The sequence below is a fragment of the Lissotriton helveticus genome, chromosome 6 (genome assembly GCF_964261635.1).
Source record: "Lissotriton helveticus chromosome 6, aLisHel1.1, whole genome shotgun sequence".
NCBI lineage: Eukaryota > Metazoa > Chordata > Amphibia > Caudata > Salamandridae > Lissotriton > Lissotriton helveticus.
Genome location: NC_136067.1, coordinates 184,367,423 through 184,391,001, shown reverse-complemented (window position 1 = coordinate 184,391,001; position 23,579 = coordinate 184,367,423). Strand labels below are relative to the sequence as shown.

Genomic DNA, 23,579 nt, shown 5'->3' with positions numbered 1-23,579 from the left:
TTGAATGTAAAATGACGACGTCAATGGTTGAAATATGGATAAATATGTACGAAGAAAAATGGATGAACGAGCGATGGATCTAGTATCCTCAAAAAAAAATGCAGTGCATCAGGGTGTGGAGTGTGAAAGTAGCTCTCCCCACTTTTGGATTTGGATTTTGATAAATTGCGCAATGGCAAGGCGAAACCCAGATAGCACGCAAATGGTCAAGTATGCTAAGAATATGGAGTGGTTTATTTTGGAAAATAAGGTGTGCACACCACCACATTCATCATTAACACTGTTTTCAGTGCCACCTACATCTGTATTTACCGATTCGGTAAAATTACCGATTCTGTATTTTACAGAATCAGTAAATTTACCGAATCGGTAAATATACCGATTCTGTGCATTATGCCTACCTACATGTCAATTCCCAAATACTGGTCGGTAATGGCCGGAATCGGCCGTTACCGACCGGTAACTGGCGACCTACATCGGGCCCTAGGTGTGCCTGGATGAGTCATCACTGGCAGGATGGGAGGAGCTGAGCACAGCCATACTTGCACTGTAGTAGGCTGTGCCCTGCCTCCACACAAAGGGCTGAATACCCCCTGTAGTTAGTCTGAACCAGGGTAGGGAGACAGAAAGCCTGTGGACTTGTTAGTGAAACCTCTAGAAGCTTCTTCCATTGAAAGGGCTTCCACTCTACTGGACTGCTGCCCTGAAGGACTACTGCCCTACTGTATTGACCTGCTACCTGCTGCCCTCTTGCCTAGGTCAGAAGAACTGAACATGCATCTTTTGAACACAGGACCCCAAAGTGACTCCAAGGGCTAGGTGGCTGGACTCTTGACTAGAGCCTCAGGGACAGAAGGTTCCGACAACCTTTCACCCAGCACCTGTGGGTCTGCCATCTGTGAGTCTGACTATGCCAAGTGGTGATACCCCAGTCCTCAACCCTTGGAAGTGGGCCTGAAGGTACTCTACCAGCCTATCTGTGGACCCCGTAAAACCTACGCATCTGCTCTGCTGTACGGTATTATCCTGCATCATCTCTCCTGTGAGGGTTCTCCCGATGCAGTTCAGCATCGGAACCACTGCTTGTGTGTAGCTTTCATGACGTAGGTCCTTGCACTGGAAATCTCTCATCAGTGGGATCCTCAAAGACGATGTAGGATCTCACATCACCCCTTAGATCTGAGGTGTCCCTCAGCTGCTTGAAGCACCCTCAGCAGAGGATTTCACAATGCTCCGCAACCAGGATTTAAGACACTCTTGTTCAGCGAATCCAAATGGGTTCGCTCCAAAGTGGTCGGCCTGAAGGTGAGACTTTGTCCAGGACCGGCGCGATATGTTGGCGCTTTTAAGTTTTTGGAGCTTTTTTCTATGAAATCTTTCATCCTGCATTTATCCGGTCCTACAGATTAGATTTGTGTCATTTTGGTCTTGTTTTATTCATTTAAAAGTACTCTATATTTCTAACCTGGCAAGGGATCAGTTTTTGTGGTGTATCTTCACTGTGTTACTGTTTGAAGCGTTGTTTAAATACTTTATTCAGGGCCCCAGTGTTAAGTCAGTCTGCTGTATGCCAAGCTACCCAAAGATTGAGCACATGTTAATTTAAGGTTCTCTTGTGACTTCACCCTGACAAGGACTGTGGTTCTTGCATGAGTAAGGTTTCACCACCCTCAACCAGCAAACCAATTTCTTACAGCAGTAATATGGTTGTTGTGCTGGATTCTGTTTTGATTACTGTGGGGCATATGTAGGTAGCCGTTTGCAATTCGCAAACGCTGAAATTCGGCGAATTTCGGCGTTTGCGAATCGCAAACGGCGTTTTGATATGTAGGTGCCACTTAGCAAAATAAGGAATCACAAAAATTGCAATTCCTTATTTTGCTTATAGCATTTAAGAAATCGCAATTTTGCGATTCCTTAAATGCTATGTAGGGGTGCTTTAAAAATTGCGATTTTTGCATAAGGAATCGCAAAATACCACCCACTACGAGTAGATGGTATTTTGCGATTTCCTTCAAAAATGCATTTTGTTTCAAATTCAAAGTGTCATGTGCGCACAGACATGCCCTTAGGGCATGTATGTGCGCCACATGTACTTACAGGCACATTCCAGGGGTGCAACAGGTGTCCTTTGGACACCCTGGCACCCTTGGAATTGCGATTCTCAAAGAATATCGCAATTTGAGAATGTATCCCCATTCAAAAGGCCCATAGGAATGAATGGGACACTCATTCCTTAATTGTGATTCGCAATTTGCTAATCGCAAATAAGGAATGTTAAAGATTCGCAAAAAAATTGCACATTTTTACCTATATTCCATTTTGGTCTTCTCAAATAGCGTTTCCTTAAAAATCGCTATTTGGGAATCGCAAAATGGAAATTACCTACATATGCCCCTGTGTCTGCTAAATTTTAATTCTGTTGATTTGTTTTCTGCTATTGTGGTATGGTCTGTTGTGTATCTTAGGGATGTCAACACTTTCTACATTTCCACCCAAGGTCAGCACATTCCTTTAAAATTCAGTTACAAACAAGCATCTGAAGCTGTGGTAAAATACCACTGCTGTAGGTCTTCACCAGAGTATAGTAAGCAAACAAACATTACTCCCTAATCATATGTCCTCCTTTTCCCAGTCTTGAAGACTGAGGTGTTCTCTCCTCCAATAGGGGTTATACCATGTTTGAGACCCAACTAACCCTACTGGTTAGATGCCCCATCCTTCCCCTCAACAAAGCAGCTCTCATGCAACCCTTTATTCTGTTTGTCTTTCTGTTCTCGCCGGGCAGCAGGTAAGCTACACTATGTTTCTTTCTTTAAAAAAAAAAGTTACGTTCTGGTATCATGTTGGTTTTTCTTAGTATGTCACTGGGCACAGAGTTAAGTTCCTGTCCTGGGCTTAGACAGGGAGCTATGTCGCTGTAATGAATCAGGCTGTTTGAAAGACGTGCTGCGTGGCATCTCAGCCCACAGTTGGTGCAAGCGTCTTGTGTGACTGGCTTAGGAGGCAGCATTATGGGTATTGTATCTCAGATCTCATGATGTTCCGTTGGTTTTAGAATCCTGGCAATCCTTAAAACCAGGAAATGAATGCTGCAATAGTGCGTCGTCATTCCTGGTTAACAGTCACGGAGGGCAGGAAATCTCTACAAAAGGAGTACAATCTAGAACAGTCTAATGAAGAAGAAGTAGAAGTACTACTAAGTCCTCGCTTTGAGTTAAAGTCTTTAATCAAAGTTGCTGTTGATTTTGCTATGACTGAACATGCATCTAATAGGCAGAAACTGGCTACAGATGATGACCATGAGTCTTATCAATGTGTCAAATATATCAGGGGCCCCATTTTAAGAAACTCATAAAGCACATTTGATATGTCCTTGGGTTTGAGGAGAAAGCTGTACAGAAAGATCCAGACAAACAGTGTATTCCTCGTTTTTTAGATAAACTTTATTGGCAGTATGAGTTTGAGGAAGAGTTCTTGCAAATTCCCAAAGTTAATACAATGCTAGCAATGATGGCAGGACAGTGAGGGTCTCACTGCCATTTTGGCAAACACGGAGCTTCTCATTCGTTTTTTGTTGGATATTTCAGCCGCTTCAGCTGGCTCAGCAATTTGTCATTGTGACCTTCTATGGATAAAATTCCTGGAAGTTGGAGACTCATCAGTGGTCCTTGGTTTACAAGTTACTATTCACTGGTTAGAAGTTCTTCGGTTTCAAGGTGGCAGAGGGGAAAACGGTTCTAAGACCCTTTAAAGCGTCAGCAGGGAAGTCATCCCTAATCTCTTTGACAGGCTCGGTCAGGCCCGGACTGGCCTTTGCGGGCACCGGTGGGCCGCAAGGGTGGAGGCCGGTTTTGGGCCCCTGGGAGCCGTTTTTGTTACAGGGTCAATTTTCGGCCCTGTAACAAAATCAGCCGAAAACTGGCCCTGGCAAACAGCTCGGTTGAACCCAACCCCCCACCTCCCCCCCAACCCCGGGGGCCTGCCGAACACTTTGCTTTGCCCAGGCCGGTTTTAGTTCCCAGTCCAGCCCTGGGCTCGGTCTTTCAAAAAACAAGTCCCATTCGGGATAAATAGCTGAATATTCCTCAACAACCTCCCAACTCGATTACAGCATTAAAAAAGCTTTGTATTTGATGGCTACTAGTTGGCCCCATTTGAAAGCAGCGTGCACTAAGAGAGGAACTCTTAATAAGTATTTGAAATCATGTTGCAGCTGCATACCCTTATTTGTCCCGGACCATACAAACCCACCTATACTATTACTCATATACATGTTGTCCCTGGGCAACTTTCCACCACAATCATGACAGTAAATATTGTTCAACCTCGCCTTGGCAAAACCTACCAATTGATCAGCCTATGATGCCCATCCTAAGCCTACTTTACTACTTTGCCTCAATCAGAGACTGCTCCCCTAAACCAGTCCTTGATAGAGGAATTCCAAATAATCTACCTAGCTCTTACAATCACCATTGAAGCAAGAGCCATCCTCAGAGCTCCTTGTTACCAACTGAAGGATAGCGCCCGGCTCCCGTTTATCCATGGCCCTTGTCTCTCAATATACCCCCTCTAAACACTCCTTCTCTCCATATGTGACTACAGTGGTTTATTGTGGTAAATCCTTCCCTTAAATATCCATTGTTAACTACTGCATTTGTTTCACTTCCAGCCAACTTTTCCATCTCCTTTCTAACGGTCCATTACATCTTCTATCACCAAATCATCATTTGGACTTTCCTCCTGACATAAAATATCATCCTTCTTAACAAAACTGCTTGCCAGACTCAACCCTTATCCACTTGCCCTGCACAGCAAAGGGTGAGACAGTATTGGGATCACCTTCCACCACCCTTGTCTTGACCAATCTTTGCACCAAACCAACATTATTCCCACCTATTAAAAGTTCATACATGCTTGTTGTGATCCCCATAAACATTGAGCGTTTAAAACTTCCCACTAGTTCACATATTTTTGGACATCCTTCCCCTTTGCCCTTTCTGTTCCTTAATAAATCCGACTTGCATCCCTACATTGATGTGCAGGGATTATGATTTTCCATCATGCTCTATGTCCACAATATCATCAGGATACCTTTGCTATGAGCAGCTGGTTATTGAGGCGGGCGTGGCCTCAGGTCATGCTGGGTGAAGTAACAGCTGTGCTGCTAATGATAACTAACCCTGGGCGTAGTTCGCGGAGCCGCACTCCGCGGAGCTACGCGAAGACGCAGTTGCACTCCGCGACCTTCGCGTAGCTCCGCGGACATGCGTAGTAGCTTGCTAGACCCGTTCGCGCGCTGTTTTTCGTCTTCGGGAGCGCGGTGCGCGTGTTCGGGGCGCTGCCTGCATGCTCGAGATAGCTGTGTGTTAGACATGTTCGGGAACTCACCTTCTCGTTCGCACTGCCAAAGTGCGTGATCGCGTCAAATATCGCGCGAACTTACCCCGGCGCACGCGATAATGTTATTCAGCTCGCGAGAACTACGCTACGCACCGGATCGCGGAGTAATCGACAGCTTCGCGTTCTCCGTAGAACGCGGAGTTGCCAAAACTCCGCAAGCTCCGCGAACGGAGCGTAGTTCTTCGCCCAGGGTTAATGATAACATGAATTGCAGTGGTTTTAGGGTGAAATTTGTAACCAAAACATCCTTCAATTCACTCTTCTTCAGTTATGTTTTATCCATTAATAAGGTTTTTTGTGTTTTGAGTTTTAAGCCATAATTTTGTCTTGTCAAAGTTTTTTAGTGAAAACACTATGATTAGATTTTGGCCATGCACAGTGACGTCGAGGACAGGGCCTTGTCTGCACCAAACATGCACGGATTTCAATGAGTTCAGTCTTCCATCAATGATAAATTATTTTTCCACACCTTTCTTGGACTTGGACTAACCCTATTACAGTGTCACACCTTTAATTCATCCTTCCATCCCGCCTGATTTGGAACGCCCGTGTGCAGGAATTTTATAATCACAGACAATTAAAATGGCGAGGTACCTCAGACAGCAATTAGGAAGGAACCAGGCGTAGCAGCTGGTACCCCTGGTTTGTACTTTGGTCCCATTAGTCTTAGACTTAAAGAACTAAGTAGCAGCAACAGAAAATAACAGGTCCTGTTTACTTTCTGTAGTTTCCATGTCTTGCACTTTACCAATATGGCCAGCTACACACCGGAAGCTATTGGAGGGTTAAGGGTGGAATGTGCACTCAAACAGTAGATGTCACTGGGGAAAGAAAGGGTGCATGATGTCACTTCTATTATTAGTGGCATTTTGTTGGCTGGAAGTCCATGAAAAAAGTAAACATCTTTAGACAATGTGGGGCAGATTTACAATAACTGGTGCAGCCCTGCATATTAGCAGGGATTCGCCAGTTATTTTGCGTGACTCAAAAAAACCATTGCGTTAACATGGATGCGCCGCATTTACAGTGCAGAGCACCGTGGCACAATGATAGACAGATGCGTGATGCATCTGTCGGCGTAAGGGTGACGCAGTGCTGGAGTCATGTCGCAAGCACGACACAACTCCAGAACTGCTCAGGGGGATGTATGACGTTACAACGCATGCTTTTACCACGCATGCTGTTATAACGCTGTTTTTACAACGTATACCATTACAACGTATAGCGCTTTGGGGTGCTGCATAGTGAATAGTTTAATTTACTATTCCAACTCCAGTCCCCGTGGACACTAGGGAAGGTGTTGGATAGTAAATTAAATCTATTCCCTAACCTAGAGCGCCCCCCAGCACAATGCGTTGTGATGGTTTTTGTTGTAAAACCTGCGTTGTAATAGCACTGCGTGGTAAAAGTTGCGTTGTAAAGGATGTTTGCTGCGTCACTCCTTACACCTGCTTCAAGCAGGCGTAAGGATTTGACGCAGCGGGGACGTAAAAGTGACTCAGTGAAATCTTGTAAATTTCACTACATCACTTTTACGGGGCACCTTGTGATGAAACGCTCACCCTGCATACACATTATACCTATATAGGTATAATGTAGCGCAGGGCTTTACAATGTGACTCATCTTACTAGATGCGTCATGTTGTAAATATGTCGCATATCTTTGCGCCGCCGCTGCGTCACAGTTCAAAATGAGATCAGAGAGGATTAGTTAGCTAATTCTATGTACTTAGTATAATATAAGCTTCAGGCAGAGACAAGTATCTATTGTAGGTGTAGCTTTGAAAGATACACAGCAGTTCTATTGGTTCTCAATTTAGCAACCCTTCTAGGGCAGTAGAAGGTCTAAGTGTACCTCTCTATCGTTTAAGTCAGTGAAGAACAGGTTCAAGATTTCATAACACTCTAACTTCCCATAACTCCCTAAATAATTTTCTCTTTCTTGTAATTAATTTGCAGTTTGTGCTCTTGAACTTACAGAGCTTACAGAGAGGACAAGGCAAACGTATAGGGCACTGTACCAGTGTGGTTGCTGTCCGAAACAATTATTTCATCCACGTAAAACCAGTCGAGTGTTTCATCCTCCATCTGCAGAGGGAATAGATCAATCTGATGTACCCACACCGTCGAGTTTACACGCAGGTCCTTTGGGAATCCAGAACTGTTCACACAATTTATCCAGAGATTAGTGCAGCCAAACGTCCAGCTGCAAGAAATGAAACATTATTCATATTAAAAGGCAAATGAAATATTAGTTTAGACATTCACTGGCTGATTAACATATTTTTGGTTTGTAAGTGCAATTAACTATTTTAAGTCCAAATGCATGGCCCTAAACGTGCAGCCTGTTTGCACTGCACCCACATGGAGCTTCCATAGTTAATTCTAATTCTGCTAAGTCTAGTTTGACCAAGGGTCGGGCGGGCATATGGGACGTACAGCATAAATAGTGCTTCCATTTAGTTTCTGTCTGCTTTTTGCAGCCCCAAACAGATATGCCCATGTACATGTTTTTTTGGGTGGAAAATGAAATTCACATTTCAGATGGCTGACATGACTCACTCGATCTGCTGAAGACAAGTCTGCTGATGTTTGTTGTCACTACCAACCTAGCCCCCTGCTCACAATCTCCCAACTCCAACAAGGATGATGAGAACCTGCCTGTGCATGTACAAGGAGTGGGCTTCTCAATGTGCACTCCTTTTTGTTTCAGGCTAGGAATACCAAAAACAGCAAAACATATAAGGAAAAAGCACATCATAATTAGTACATGCGTCTATCCACCTATAATATAAGGATGTACGTTATTACAACGCATGCTTTTACTATGCATGCCTTTACAACGCAGGTTTTTCAACACAAGTCGTTGGGGGGTGCTGGATAGTGAATAGTTTAATTTACTATTCCATCTCCAGTCCCCGTGGATAGTAGGGAAGGTGTTGGATAGTAAATTAAACTATTACCTATCCTAGAGCGCCCCACAGCGCAATTCGTTGTAATGACTTGCGTTGAAAAACCTGCGTTGTAAAGGCACTGCGTGGTAAAAGTTGTGTCGTAAAGGATGTTTCCCGTAATATAATATTGTTAGATCTGGCATCCTTACCGTGGTTCCCCCCTAACCTTTTTGACTTCAACCCTCCTGTTTTGCTGACTTCAGTTTTGCTGGGTTTAGGGCTCTGTGCACTTTACCAACGTGCTTTTGCCGGCTCCTTAAAGCATGGTAGAGTTGGCTTGTACTCAATTGACCTATTTAATTTACTTGTAAGTCCAGAGTACCTTCTACAGTCAAGTGCAGTCACTCACTGCACCCACTTGCGAAAGGATTTCTGTCCCACCTTCAAAATGCAGCCCAGATTGTCTACCTTTTAAATGCAAGCTGTGTTGCCATCTTCACAGTGAAAGTAACTGACTTCTTCAAACAGCCAGTTGAGCATTCACTTATGTGCTGCCCCTGGGGGAGGCACGTGTTTGCAGCTGTGCAGGTGGCATTGCATCCATTGTAATGAGGTGTACTGACCCGGGCTGCTTCTGGCACACCAAGAAAAAGTTGCACAGGGCGCAGGCCAGCGCAATGCATCCTCCATTACAGACATGGATAATTATGTGCCTGGTAATGTAACTTACTGTTAAGTAAGTTCACTTATCATTATATTAAGAGTAAGGTCTAAGAAGGTATTCCTTACCTTTCAAGGTTTGAATCATCATGGTTCCAAAGGCAGGTAAGATTCTTTTTCATCATGTTCAACATGATATTGGTATATGATATGGAAACATTTACAGCATTTTTAATGTATCCTTTGTAAGCAAAACACACCTATAAAAAATACATATCCATATTAAAACGGTCCACCAAAACGAAAGTGAGATTAAACATAATGTGGCAAACCAATTCTTTTAAGCCCATATGTTCTCCCATTGATTGTGTAATCAAGATCTCACAAGTGACCAAACAATGTGATCTAGTACACACACTTTCTAACTCAGCAGAGCTAAGCATTGGTGAAATCTCATCCAAAACATAGAAGTTGTGTAAGTGACATGCCAAATGTTTTGTTTCTCAGGCCTTGATTATTTCTCCGAATTCTGTTTTTCAAATCTCAGCCACGTTATGCTCTGCCTACAAAAGATTGTCCTGGGACAGCAATCGCAACTTCAGACTTGCCTTCGCATTGAATTCAGATATCGAACAGACAATGGGATGTAACAATATTGTGATATTCCCATAAAGTGTCAGGTGCTTCTGCTTAGTTCTTTGTGTCTGAATGATCACTTTTACAAACATGTTTCAGAAATATATTCTGCACACTATAGATTAACAATGCTAAGAGCCTGCAGCAATCTTCTCGCATATTCAGTGCTGTACTATCTGTGCAAGGATTTGCTAATCTTACTAAGAGTAGGGCACTCAGTGACACCACACATGTCAGACATTTAAAAGTAGTACAGTGATGACACAAAAGCATCAAGGAGACATCTAATAGGAGCCAACAACATATGGCAGGATATGAGAAATTATGATAAGGAAGAGGTCAACCGTATTCAGAACTATTGGCAGGCAATACTTTAAAAGAAGAAGGCTTATTACACTAAGTGCATTAGCATGCAGAAAAAACATAAATTTCTTTAAGATCAAATTGGACAACTACTAAAAATACACACAGCTATTTACATGGCTTTTACAGAATAATGAGGGATACTCAACATCCTACAAAGCAAAATATAATGGCAGTCATACAGGAGACATCTTCACAAATAATTGCTTCAACGGGCACCAACTTTTATGTTGGATACCACTGTCCTATGAAAATAATCCATGCTTGTGCTCCAGACCTCATCCTGTTAGGCACCATGGCAGGCCATTGATAATGGCCCACTTAGAAAGACTCTCATGGATCAAGTGCTCCACAGTAATTGTTGTCCTATTGAAGTGCACCATAATGTTTGAAAATAATACTGAAGGCTATACTACCCATCTGAGAAACATTTTGAAGCCCACAAGCTACCAGTAGACAATTTGGGCCCAGATTGGCAGAGAGAGAGAATTATCCTTGCCAAATGTGAAGTAGCAGCTACTGAAAGTGTGTGACATTGTGTCAAATCTTCCTTTAGTGTTGGCAATGTTGGAATTGTGGGACATACTCAAGTCTGTGGACCATGCAACCCTGTTAAACAAGCTTCTATAAGTGGTGAATATATGGGACCAATTCAAAGGATGACCCCACAGGATGGGTGAAAATGTTCTTAACTGGAAGAATTTAGCAAGTGTTTCTTGGTAATTGAAATTCATCAGGCACAGTAACCATTTCTGGTGCTCCACAGGAATCACCTTTTTGTTAATGACTCCACTACTGAGACAAAGTCACTGTTCAGCTTTCTGGAAGATCATAGCATGTGTTTGTTTAACTTATTAATTACTTGGGTCCACTGATGATGGACCGCTAAAAATGCTACATCATGGTGGAAAAGCCCACCCCCATCTTCTGGACTGACAACTCCCTTGTCCAATTCAAACTACACCTAACCTGCCAACTGATACCACCAAAACTATCTGACACAACTAGACCACAATCACTGAGGAAACATGGACCACAGTACCCCCAAACCCACCACTCGAAGCACTAAGCAGATCTCCCAATATCCATTGACAACTGAATCATTCTCTACGTGGGTAACCTGAGTCCAATCACAACCGCCTCTTGTACCAGACCTCAAGCAAGCTGCTACACAGAATTGCAGCTCTCGTTGTTCCACTGCAAACAACTCGATCACCAATGGAGACTGGGCCACAAAAACAGATCAACCTTGCTGCTACCCAGCGCTCAGATCAGACCGAACGGAACGACAGCAGCACCAATAATGCAAGGGAAATCTTCTCCATAGAAGAAGAAGAAATTCCTTACCCAATCACAATCTCAACAATCATCATCTCCTCAAAGTGCTCTGCTCCCAGCTTGTTCTGTATTGTTCAGTGCCTAGTGCATGTAATCTGACCTGTGAAACACAGTGACATTGGCTGTACTCCTAATTGGCATGTTTAACTTACAATCATGTCCCTAGTATATGGTACAAAGTGTACACAGGGCCTGTAAATTAAATGTCACTAATGTACTGCAGCACACATTGTGCCACCACTATAGTAATGGTGCAAAATTCCATTCTATCTGACCATCTTGCCCGTAATCAGATTCTGGACTCTAGTCAAAATGGCTTCCGTCCTGGACACAGTACCGAGACCGCCCTGCTCCACATTATCGAGCATTTACGCCTGGTGCTTGACTCCGGGCGTACGGCAGCGCTCCTTTTATTAGATCTGAGCGCTGCCTTCGATACTGTGTCCCACTGCATATTGACTCAACGCCTTGAGGAAGCCGGAGTCACGGAAAGTGCTCTTCAGTGGTTTCGATCTTTTCTATCAGATCGAACCTTCAAAGTGGCTATACCACCTTGCCAGTCCACTATCCATCCCTTGGATCTGGGAGTCCCACAGGGCTCCTCGTTGAGTCCCACTCTGTTCAACTTATATGTGAAACCGCTAGTGGTGGTCGTCAAACAGTGGGGTCTGACAATGACCTCATATGCTGACGACACACAGCTAGCGGTGACACTGAGTGGAGACCCTGATGTAGAGGCTCCCAGATTCCTAGCTGGACTCGTAGCAGTAGCCAACTGGCTTCGTACCAATTGTCTACAATTGAATGCTACTAAGACTGAAGTGATGGTCCTAGGAAAACATGCTGAGCTATGGGGAGATCAGTGGTGGCCACCAGAACTGGGTGTTACTCCCATACCGGCTACAGAGGTGAAAAATTTAGGGATCTGGCTGGATCCGGCGCTCACCTTCATTGGGCATACGAAGAAGGTTGCAGCCACATGCTACGGTTTACTGCGAGGCATAAGGCCGGTCCTTAAATATTTTGACCCCCCTACCCGGCAGCTCGTAGTCCAAGCCTCTATACTATCTCGGCTGGACTATGGAAGTGCGCTGATGCTAGGGGTTAACCAGGCCGAGGTAACCAGACTCCAGAGGGTGCAAAATGCTGCGGCGCGGGCCATTGTTGGTCTTCCCAAATATCGCTCTGTCTCCGGCACTATCTCTTCTCTCCATTGGTTGCCGGTTAGACAGAGGATTACGTTTAAAGCACTCTGTCTGGCTTTTAAAATTTTGAAACTTTCCTCCCCACCGGCTCTGATTAATTTACTGACTCCTTACATTCCTCTGAGATCTCTTAGATCTGAGGCCTTGCATCTGGCGATTTGCCCTCGGTTCAAACTTAGCCGAATGGGTGGTCGCTCTTTTCGGGTGTTGGCTGCGGGACTATGGAACTCGCTTCCAGTGCATGCCCGAGCCTTGAATGACTTGTCCATTTTTAGGCGTACTATTAAAACGTTCCTGTTCTCCGCTTCTGAATAGTTTTCTTTTATTCCGCATGTTATGTTATAGTACCTGTCTGAGCGCCTGGACGCCCCTTTGCTGGGGTATCAGCGCGCTATAAAAATATAAATAACATAACATAACATAACAAATATGACTGCAGGCCTCTAACCAGTTACCTGGTTGTGCAGGTTTCAACTGAAAATGTAATCTCTTTGGATAACTGGGTTATTAGTTGAGCGGGGTGGAAATAACTAACACAGTCCTTTTCAGGGTGAACGACAAAAGTCACTAAATTAACATGTGCCTAATCTTACTCAGACTTGTATGAAAAATTGTTTGCCAATGTTCTGTCGCATGCGAGATATGTTAAGTATATTATGAATTTGAATGAGATGACATTATGAATTTTCTCGTACATTTATACCTATTTTTTAATTTTGTAAAATAAGTGCACAAAAGGTTTTATGACTGTTTTTAAAAATATATATATTTTTTAATTATCATATAGTATAATGGTTTTAAAAAGACTAAACACTAGAATAAAAAAAACTGGAAACTTGAACTTGAACTTTGCTTAATCTTCAAGCAGACTTAATTTAGAGGCAAAGCATAAAGTATTTAAGCAGCACTCAAAGAGTAATAAAGTGAAGACACAGCATAAAAAAATCCCAAAACACATAAATAGAAAAATAGAGTACATTTTAATAAATAAAATGATACCAGCCTGCTTGGAGCGCCAAGTTCCAGAAAAACTCTGCCAACTGCCACATGATAGAGTGATTTTTTTGCGTGCAGCTTGCCAATGATAAGTTGGCAAGTGCGAGCAACAAAAGTGAGCATTAAACTTCCTTCCGGTGGGATTTCTCAATGTAGGTGGTCTCAACAGGTCACTGCACTTGTGTTGAGAAAGCTGCTGCTCATGTTGAGAAAGCTGTCGCTCAAGTAGGAAATCTATTTGAGCGGCAGAAAGAAACAGCACCCTCTGGCGCGTAGTGTGGTTTCATTTGCACGGATTTTACAGCACAGAACAGGTTCCTGGCACTAAAAATCAGCCGGAGCAGCGCAACATACCATATTTTGCCGCTCATGGAACTCTGCAGAGTTTTTAGGTAACTCTGAGGAATTCTGCAGAGCGATACTGCATGAGTTCCGCCCATCCCTAATCCATTATTGGTGTAAAGAGGTCACTTCACTGTCACAAGGAGCCTAAACTTCAGGATTTTCATCTTTTCTTGTAGAATAGTTCACACTGATACCAGTCAATGGTCCAGGACCTGCGAGACACCTCTTGGAGATCAGAACTCACTCCAGCAGAGGCCAGCAGCAGGGCTAAGGCAAGGACAGGCAGTTCCAGGAGGTGCTAGTGAAGTGGGCAGTTGCAGTGATTGCATTGAAGCTTGTAGTGTCCCTGCAACTCAAACAGAAGGTTTGCAAACTGACCCTGGGAGTCACTCTGGGCAACTTGGGGCCAGAATAAGTAGGTCTCTTCCTTCTTTAGACAGCAAGTCAATCCTTCTTTAGACAGCAAGTCAATCCTTTCTGCAGCAGGGTCTTTCAGCAGCAGAAGGGTCCTTTTTCTGAATCTTCCACTGGTCTTCGTGTGGGGGAATTCCTTGGCTTACCTCCAAAACAGGTTCTGGTCAGATCTTCCCCTTCCCCTGGTCCTAGCTCACAAGTGTCTAGAGGGACAAATGCAAGGGTAGGCCTAATGTCAGTTTCCTTTGTGTGTGGTGCATGCAGGGGCCTTTGAAATTTAATTAGGAGAGGAAACAGCTCCTTTCCTGCCATCTTGTCTGGTTTATCCTCTCTCCTCACACTTAGGTTTCCTTTGTCTCACGGTCTGGAATAAATACACACCCAACAACAGCAGAGACACTCACAGTCATGTGACCCAGGACACTAGCAGAAATACACAATTGGTTTGTACAGAAAAAATGCCAACTTTCTGTGGCATATTTAATATTGAAACTAAAAATTTGACTTTACTATTAAAGAGGATTTTAAATTACAATTCATTTGAGCGTGAACATCATATCTCTGCTTGCTCCCAATCTGAAGTTAGCACTTATTAAATGTAATAAGGTAACCCAGTGTCAGACTATGGGAGAAAAGGCCTTACTCGACTTTAGTAGGGTTTTACTGCCTGGATATGTAAAACTTAAAAACATGTGCCCTCCTTTTAAAATACACAGCACATTGCCCTATAAGCTTTTGGGGCCTACCTTAGGAGTGACTTATAAGTAATAATAAGGAAGGTACAGGTTTATATTGCCAGATTGAAATAGTAGTTTAAAACTGCATCACAGGCTGCAGTAGCATGCATGAGACGTTTTAAACGGCTACTTTAGTGGGTGGCACAATGAGTGTTGCAGCTCACCAGCAGCATTTTATTTACCACCAGGCCCTTCATCCTAGTCCTCGCAGTTGTCTACTTGGTGGTAGCCATCAGTCTTTGGCAGTTCGAAGCAGGGGATTGGCTACTGGCCTTTCCTGCCACCAGGCCCTGTGGCCATACCTGTAGAAGGCTGCCAGCCTTTCACGGCACACAGCTTTTGGTATTTGCAGTGTAAGGTTGGTTTTTGGGTCACAGGGACCACATCCCCCGGGCCAAAAACATATATATTAAGGGGGGGCTGCTCCCAAACCCTTAATTGACCCCAATGACCCCATCCCCAGAGGCCAGGTCTAATACAAAGGGCCCCCCCTCACCAAGCCATACAAGGCCAAGTATAATTTTAAAAATATAATAAAAAAGGTCAGGTGGGCAATGCGGCACCCCTCCAGGAGCCTTATATGGCCCTGCGGTTCCCATTCCCTGGGGCTATACCAATCAAAAAGAGGAGGGGGTTGCACAGCTCCCCTACCCGTGCCTTATCAGGCCCAAGGTACACCAAAACCAATTAAAAAGGTGAGGAGGTGTGCAGTACCCTTTCCTGAGCATTCTTAGGCCCTGTAGGCCACATTCCCAAGGGCCAAATTTAATTGAAAAGGGGAGGAAGGCATACAGTTGCTTTCCCTGAGCCTTATTAGTCCCAGAGGACCAAATCGCCAGGACCAAATGTAAATGAAAGTAGAAGAGGACCATGTGCGCCTCCTCCCCAAGTCCCTGGGGACCCCATTTCTTAGGGTCATACCTTTTTTAAAAGGGGAGAGGGACTGTGCGGCCCCTCCCCGAGCCTATTTTGGCCCTCGGGACCCCATTCCCTGGGCCCGCATCAATTATATGTGGGAGCCCCGGTGCCAGCCAAGGGCACCCACTAAACAACATGTTGAGGGCTGCAAGGGGGGCCCTATGCCCCAATCTGACTCCTCACACGATGTGGGAGTTGGCATTGCTCCCACTCGGAGAGAATAATATATGTTCTGTTCCCCTGCTGGCATCAGCTTTGGCAGAGAAACAGAACATAAGTCTGCTTACAGCCAGCTGGGGCATTTTTAAAGCTCCAGCTGGCTGGGAGCAGACTTAGGGCCTGATTCAGAACTTGGTGGATGAGGTACTCCATTACAACGGTGACGTATATCCAATTTGCTGAAATATAAATCCCATTATATCGTATGGGATTTATATTTCGGTGGATGTCACAGTTGTGATGGACTAACCCGCCTGCCAAGATCTAAATCAACCCCCTAGTGTTTGCTACCGTTTGGCAGCAGATTTAAAAATGCTCCCCCTAGATGGGAGAAAAAACATTTCCCTGCCCACGGTAGTGCGGGCAGGGAAACTGCTCTGTCCCCTCAACACAATAAGTGAGCTAGCCCTGGTGGATGGGGTCCCCAGGGCCATTTATTTATTTATGTATAGGATTTCTAGAGCGCACTGTCACCTGTCAGGCATCCTGGAAGTCTCAGAAAAGGGGGCCACATGCCCCCTCTCTTTTAACTAAAATGACGGCCGTGGGCGATGGGGTCCACAGGGCATTTTTAAGCTCAGGGAGGTACCTTGGACCTTGGGGATGGGGTTCATTGGGCTGAAAACGGCTTGGGAGGGGGGGTTTTGCACAACCCTCCCCATTATCACATGACAACGCATATCGCAGGGCACACGCTTGATCCCATCTTCACTGCCAGCCAAAGAATCAAGTGGCACAATGTGGCAGAACACACCTGGACCAACCACTCCAGTGTCCACTTCACCATCACAGGGCACAACACCATGGGAACCAGCTTTAAACCACCCAGCACAGCATGGTGCAACTATAAGATGATCTCAGAGACACAGCTCCCCACCTTGAACAGGCCATCACTAACTTCTTGGATTAGATTACCGACTGTGCTATCAGAGGATCCTCAAAGAGATCTGCAAAGAGGGCCAACTGGTTCAATCCAGAATTCCAGACCTCAAAACACTACTGTCGTTGGCTAGAAAAATGATGGAGCACCAGTAAGGACCCGGAACACTACATCTCCTTCAGGACAGTGATTAACCATTACCACCTCCTCCTTAAAGAACCAAAGAAAATGCAGCAAAGAGACCAGCTCAAACCACAGAAAAGAGATCTTCGCCATCATTAGGGAATTCTCCAAGCCAGCGGCCATTGAAAATATCACTTTGAAAACTACAGTGTCAATAGTGCATAAGTCCTTCCATATTGATTCTTACAGCACTTTCCTGCATCCTACTTATCATACAAACTCATACCCTCTTTCTGCTTCAAAGAAATCTATTTCATGTTGTGCATAGCAATACTGATATACTGTACAATTATTAGGGTTGTTAACTGCTATTCCTTAGTTGAAGTTATTTTGTGAAATGTTTTCGCCACTTGAGGACAATCCCCACCATTTTTCAACATTGTTTCCGTTCAACACGGCATTGTGCTAGGGTGAGCACCCCTGCAAACCCTGGCAGCACTAGAAATTTTTGTGAATAAACAACAACCAGGCACAGCCTCCGTTTTTAGGCAGTGGCCTTACCTCGGAAACATATCATTTCATTCATCAGATCTAAATGTTCAGACGGCGGATGTTCGTTTATGCAAAGAATGCCCAGCCTCCTGGGTCGGGGTACTTGTGCGGGCATCGCTGCAAAATATTTCCAAGGAAAACTTTCCTACATCCAGAAGTGTTAAAATGAGCTACTCCATCCGGTTCCCAGGTAACAACTGTTTTATTGCAGTGAAGAGTCCATGACATCGATGCGTTTCAACACCACTCCGGATCTTGATCACATGAAAATACAGAGTGGTCAATTGCTCCTCTTTTAAAAAGTAAAGCGCATAAACAATGAAGAAGGACTTCAGGTAGAACTTTTTGGACAGAACCAGAATGATGGTAATTACACTGAAATAGCACATTATGCGTCCTGGTTCTTCCAAAATGTTTCACCTGAAGTCCTTCTTCATTGTTTGTACACTTTATGAACCGGATAATGTGGCTAAGTGTTACTGTTACAAGTGGAGCTTTGCAGGTTTTGAACATCTAAGTACTGTATGTTCCACTCTTTACCACTTAATTTGCATAATGTGCATAAAGGGAAAAAAGCTCACTGGGCCAGTCAGAACACTCTGTTTTTAAACTGGTAATACCATGAGACCCTTGTGAAACTCTTGTATACCCAACCGTCCAAATATACAAATATTGTTAAACCCTAATTTCTAAACAAAAAATGAATGAACGGATTTACATCAAAGCACAAAAAGCCCAATTTGCGGACAATGATCTAGCTCCCTGCCAAATTTAGTGCAAATCCGTGCAGCAGTTTTTGCAGTAATGCCTCCTAAAGAAGTCTATGGAAAATGCATGGGGTTTTTGCGCATTGGTCCACTCCATTTCTTCTCAGCCCGCTTGCCAGAGAACACCGAAACTTTCCATGCACAAACTAGGCAAAAAAGAGCACCTTTTTTGGAAAGCGTTGTGGTGATTCGTTAAACTGTGTCAAACTTCTGAGTAACACAAAAAACCCATTTCCTATGGAAGCACAAACTTAGGTATAACTACCCAATGGTGACCTCACTGGTTAATAAATAAAATATATATATATATATATATATATATATATATATATATATATATATATATATATATATATATATATATATATATATATATGATCAAGTTCCGCTTGCGGAGCGAAACGCGTCATGGAGGGCAGCTGCCCGAAAATATCACAATAAAGATCTGCAACTGCTCACACTACCTGGTGTGTTAATGGCTCGTTACTAAACGATTGATTTTTGGGGGAGAGGCCGGCACCTGCTTGGTTCCGTTGTTAATGCAGCAGTCAGGATTTGCTTCTTCGATATATATATATATATATATATATATATATATATATATACACACACACATATTACCTGGTGGCGGTCGCCAGTAGGTAGTTATAGTTAGGATGTAGTTTCCATAGGAAGAGCATTTTTTAACTTGTCAATAACTTTGGCATAGTTTGACGAATCCTCACAGATTTTTCATAACTAATACGCCAGTCAATTCAGCTGCTGTCTTGAAAATGTTGTGGTAATCCTTCAAGCGGGGGCTGAGAAAAAGGAGGGTCCCAAACACTTTATCCCCATGTTAATTTTCATAGGAAACTTTAGACAAGACTACTGCCCGAACTGCTGGATGGAATTATACCAAATTTGGCAGAAAGGTAGCCCTTGGTCTAGAAAGCGCCCTTTTTGTTAAATTATGGCAATCTGTTCAGTAGTTGCTGAGAAATTGAAAGACATTTCCATTTGTATATATAGGGATGAGGTGGATACGCGACCTCTCCCAATCTCATGCCTGAGATCTGATTGGCTGCCAACACTTCAAATTAGGAAGTGTTGGCAGCCGTCTTGTGGCTCGGTTGAACAGTCACAAGAAAGAATGTAAAAAAAGAAAAGGGGGTCAGGGTAGATATACCCTGACCACTAGACCTCTTGGTGGGGCCTGAGAGGGACCCCCAGGGCCAAAAAAGCATTGAAGTTCCCTTGGCAAATGAGGATCCCTCCTGTTCTCTCCAATAAGTCCCACACTGCAAGATTGTTAAGAGGTCTTCAGAGGCCACGCCCACTTTCTCCACCACTCTGAAAACACAGTTCAAGGTGCACTACTGGTTGGTAGATGAACTCCGCTTTACTCCTTAGGAACCTTGGGGCCCAAGAAGCCCTCTTGGTACCTCCTGTAATTCCTACACAGCAGTATAGCTGAGAGCTGGTCAGAGGTCCAGCCTCCATTTTCCAACACTCAGTAAACGCAACTTCTAGTTAAAAAACCTTAGAAATTGACTGAAAAAAACAAAGGTTACAGGGACAATATTGTTAGGAAATGGAATTTAAAGAAACATAGAAATTCACTGAAAAAAACAAAGGTTACACAGACTATAGTTAGGCTAACATTTCACTCATACAAAACCAGAGAAATTCAGCTGCTATAGTTATTGAGCTAACTACAACATGCACCCCCGCAATGCACTGCTTATGACCTCACATATTACATAACTCATGGCATGGTCAGTGACATAACTCATGACATCGGTGATGACATCCCAAATGACATCACTGATTACTTCATCCACAGAATCTCTGACACACACACTAACACCCCTATATAATCATTCATACACCCACTCCAACCACCACACTACCACTCTCAATCCCATTCACACACACATACCAGTACTTACAGAGCCACTCACTAATTCATAGAACAACACACACATCCACTTATTCACCCATACAGCCACTCACACACCCACTAACTCACTAATACAGCCACAACATATCTCCTCATACAGCTACTCACACTGAATCAGTCACCCAAAGAGCTACTCACACGCCTACCCGCTCACCCATACAGTCAATCACACAGCCACTTACTCACAATACTGTTACACACACACCCACGAACGTACTCATAAATATACTAACACGTACTCACTCACCTATACACACACAGACATAAGCACACACTCACCCATACAGCCACTGTCACATTCACTCACTCACCCATACACTCACTCCCATACCTCATCATTCACCTATACTGCCTTTCACAGACCCAGGTACTCACCCATATATAACTGACACATGCACTCACTCACCCTCAGAGCCACACACACACTCATTCACCCATACAACCCCTCACACACACACACACACACACACTAGGTAACCCACACAACCACTAACTCACCCACTCACTCATCAATACAGGTATTCACACACAACCTCACCCACCCACACAGGTACACAGACAACCAATCAATCATCCACACAGCCACTCACGTACCCACTCATGTACCCACTCACCAACGCTTACAGCCACTTAGACACCAACTGACAGGATGATACAGACATCTACACAACCTAGTCACTCACCCATAAATTAACAGAGACACCTAATTACTCACTTATACAGTCAATCACACACCCAATGAATCACCCATACAAGCTCTCACACATCCACTAATTTGCCAATACACCTTGGTATATAATTTAACACTCAAACCGTTTCAAAACCCTCACAGTCACCAGATGACGTCTTCAGTGATGTCATTTGAGATGTCATCAGCGATGTCATCAGTGATGTCACTGACCATATCATGATTGATGTAATATGTGAGGTCATAAACAGTGATATGTGAGGTCATAAGCAGTGGATTGCAGGAGTGCAAGTTATAGTTAGCTCACTAACAATAACTGCTGAATTTCTCTGGTTTTGTATAAGTGAAATGTTAGCTTAAATATAACGAATTTAATCTTTGTTTTTTCAATATATATATATATATATATATATATATATATATATATACATACATATATATATACATATTACCTACTGGCGGTCGCCAGTAGGTATATATAGTTAGGATTTTTTCTCTATGGGATTTTTGAAAATTCTATGTCTAATAACTTTGGCGTTTGTGGACGGAATTGGCTGAAATTTTCAGGAAAATGGCACATTTTGTTTCTGAGCAGCCCCTGAAAATTTTGGGGGGGTTCGTCAAGGGGGGGCCGAGAAAAAAGGGGGGTCCCAAAACGCGTTTTTCCCATGTTAATTTCCATAGGGCGGTTGGCCTCACTTTTAGCCCGAACGGCTGAATGGATTTGCACGAAACTTGGCAAAATTGTAGGGACTGGTAGCCCGATGTGCCTTTTGTAGGTCTCAATATATGTGCTCCAGTGGATTTTGAGAAATTAACGTTTAAAAAAAGATATATATCTGTAACAGCGGACCGGGCAGCGTCCCAGGACGCGTACTTTTCGCGCAACGGAGCTTTGTGAAGCGAAGCTGATTGGTTCTCCGGCGTCTGTCAACATTCCAAACAGTCCGTAGCGGCCGCCATCTTGTCTCTCGGTAGGATCGAGAGACAAGAGGAGGCGAAAGCGAAGGGGCAAATGACCATAAGGGGGAATAGTAGATCCTCGCTGACCCCCTAGGTTTGATGTGGAGGTTTTAAAAGGGCCCCGCGGGGCAAAAAAAAAAAATAATAATAATCGAACGGCTGAATGGATTTGCACGAAACTTGGCAAAATTGTAGGGACTGGTAGCCCGATGTGCCTTTGCTAGGTCTCAATATATGTGCTCCAGTGGATTTTGAGAAATTAACGTTCAAAAAAAGATATATATCTGTAACAGCGCTCCGCTTCGCGTACTTTTCGCGTTACGGAGGTTTGCGAAGCTGATTGGTTTTTCGGCGTCTGTAAACATTCCAAACAGTCCGTAGCGGCCGCCATCTTGTCTCTCGGTAGGATCGAGAGACAAGAGGAGGCCAAAGCGAAGGGGCAAATGACCATAAGGGGGCATAGTAGATCGTCCCTGACCCCCTAGGTTTGATGTGGAGGCTTTGAAAGGGTCTCGCAGGGCAAAAAAATATATACCGTTTTTTTAGTTTTTTTGCGTGGAGTGCGCTCGGTTCGCGAACCGGGAAGCGTTCTGGGGAGCGTACTTTCTTGAAAATTAGTGAAAAAAGTTAGAGTAAAATAATAATTGTGAGTGATCAGATGTAGGGTAGCTCTGAGAAGAGCTTTTGGGTTTATGGTACATTTAGGTACTTATAAGTAGGTACCAATGCACATTCTTAAATTCAGAGTGAAAACTCTGTTGCCCTCATCTGAGAAGTGAACTCCATCTCCTCTGTAGATATCTTTCATGTAGTAACGCAAGTTATTGTTGTACAGGGAGCCCATTCCATGGTCTCTCATGTAAGCTGAAACAGATTTGTTTACATGCTTCCTCGATTTCTCAATTTGTGGACAAAATTGGTTCGACCACCTCCATTTCTGTCTTTGGCATATATTTGAATATACCAAGGCAGTCTGAGGAAAAAGTGCCATCAATTGCTCAAAGGTGTCCTTTAAAAGCATTTCCAGACCTACCCCAGTCAAAGTGCCCAAATCATTACCTCCACAGTGCACAATTAACAGGTCAGGTTTGGGCAAATGCATAAAGGTTTTCACCAATGGTATCAATTGGTGACATTTTAATCCTCTGTGGCCAAACCACTTAATTTCCACATCTTGTAAATTGAGGTTAGGTAAATTCCTGTTTTCAGCGTACCTTTGAGCCCAATAGATGTAACTATGTCCAACAATCCAGACAGAAAACATGGTGAGAGAAGGTTCTGCTGCAGTCAGATGAAGTGTGGCAATGAAATGGCAGTTGAAAAAATGAGAGTGTAAAATGAAAAAAACTGAGGAGTTTCTGTGTTAATGAAGCAGTAAGAGTGATTGGTGGATTTTGATTGCTAAAAACAGAAAGTTAGTGTGCATGGATGAGTTCGTTGAAAGATGTATTTTGAGTGGCGAAGAAAAAATCATTAAATGAAAGAATGCTCTGGATATGCAGGTGCACTGAGAGTTCAGAGTTCAATTGCAACATT

The 23,579-nt window shown here is 43.7% G+C and overlaps 1 protein-coding gene across 1 annotated transcript in view; it reads right to left on the bottom strand.

Annotated features, from left to right (window-relative positions):
• The window catches only part of PKHD1 (PKHD1 ciliary IPT domain containing fibrocystin/polyductin), a 1,769,028-nt gene that overhangs the window by 1,625,363 nt on the left and 120,086 nt on the right, over positions 1 to 23,579 (bottom strand). Inside the window, exons 13-14 of the mRNA XM_078647366.1 lie at positions 9,087 to 9,217; positions 7,425 to 7,609 (exon numbers count right to left, since the gene is read on the bottom strand). Coding sequence (XP_078503492.1) covers positions 7,425 to 7,609; positions 9,087 to 9,217 — 316 coding nt within the window. The remainder of the gene's footprint in view (positions 1 to 7,424; positions 7,610 to 9,086; positions 9,218 to 23,579) is intronic.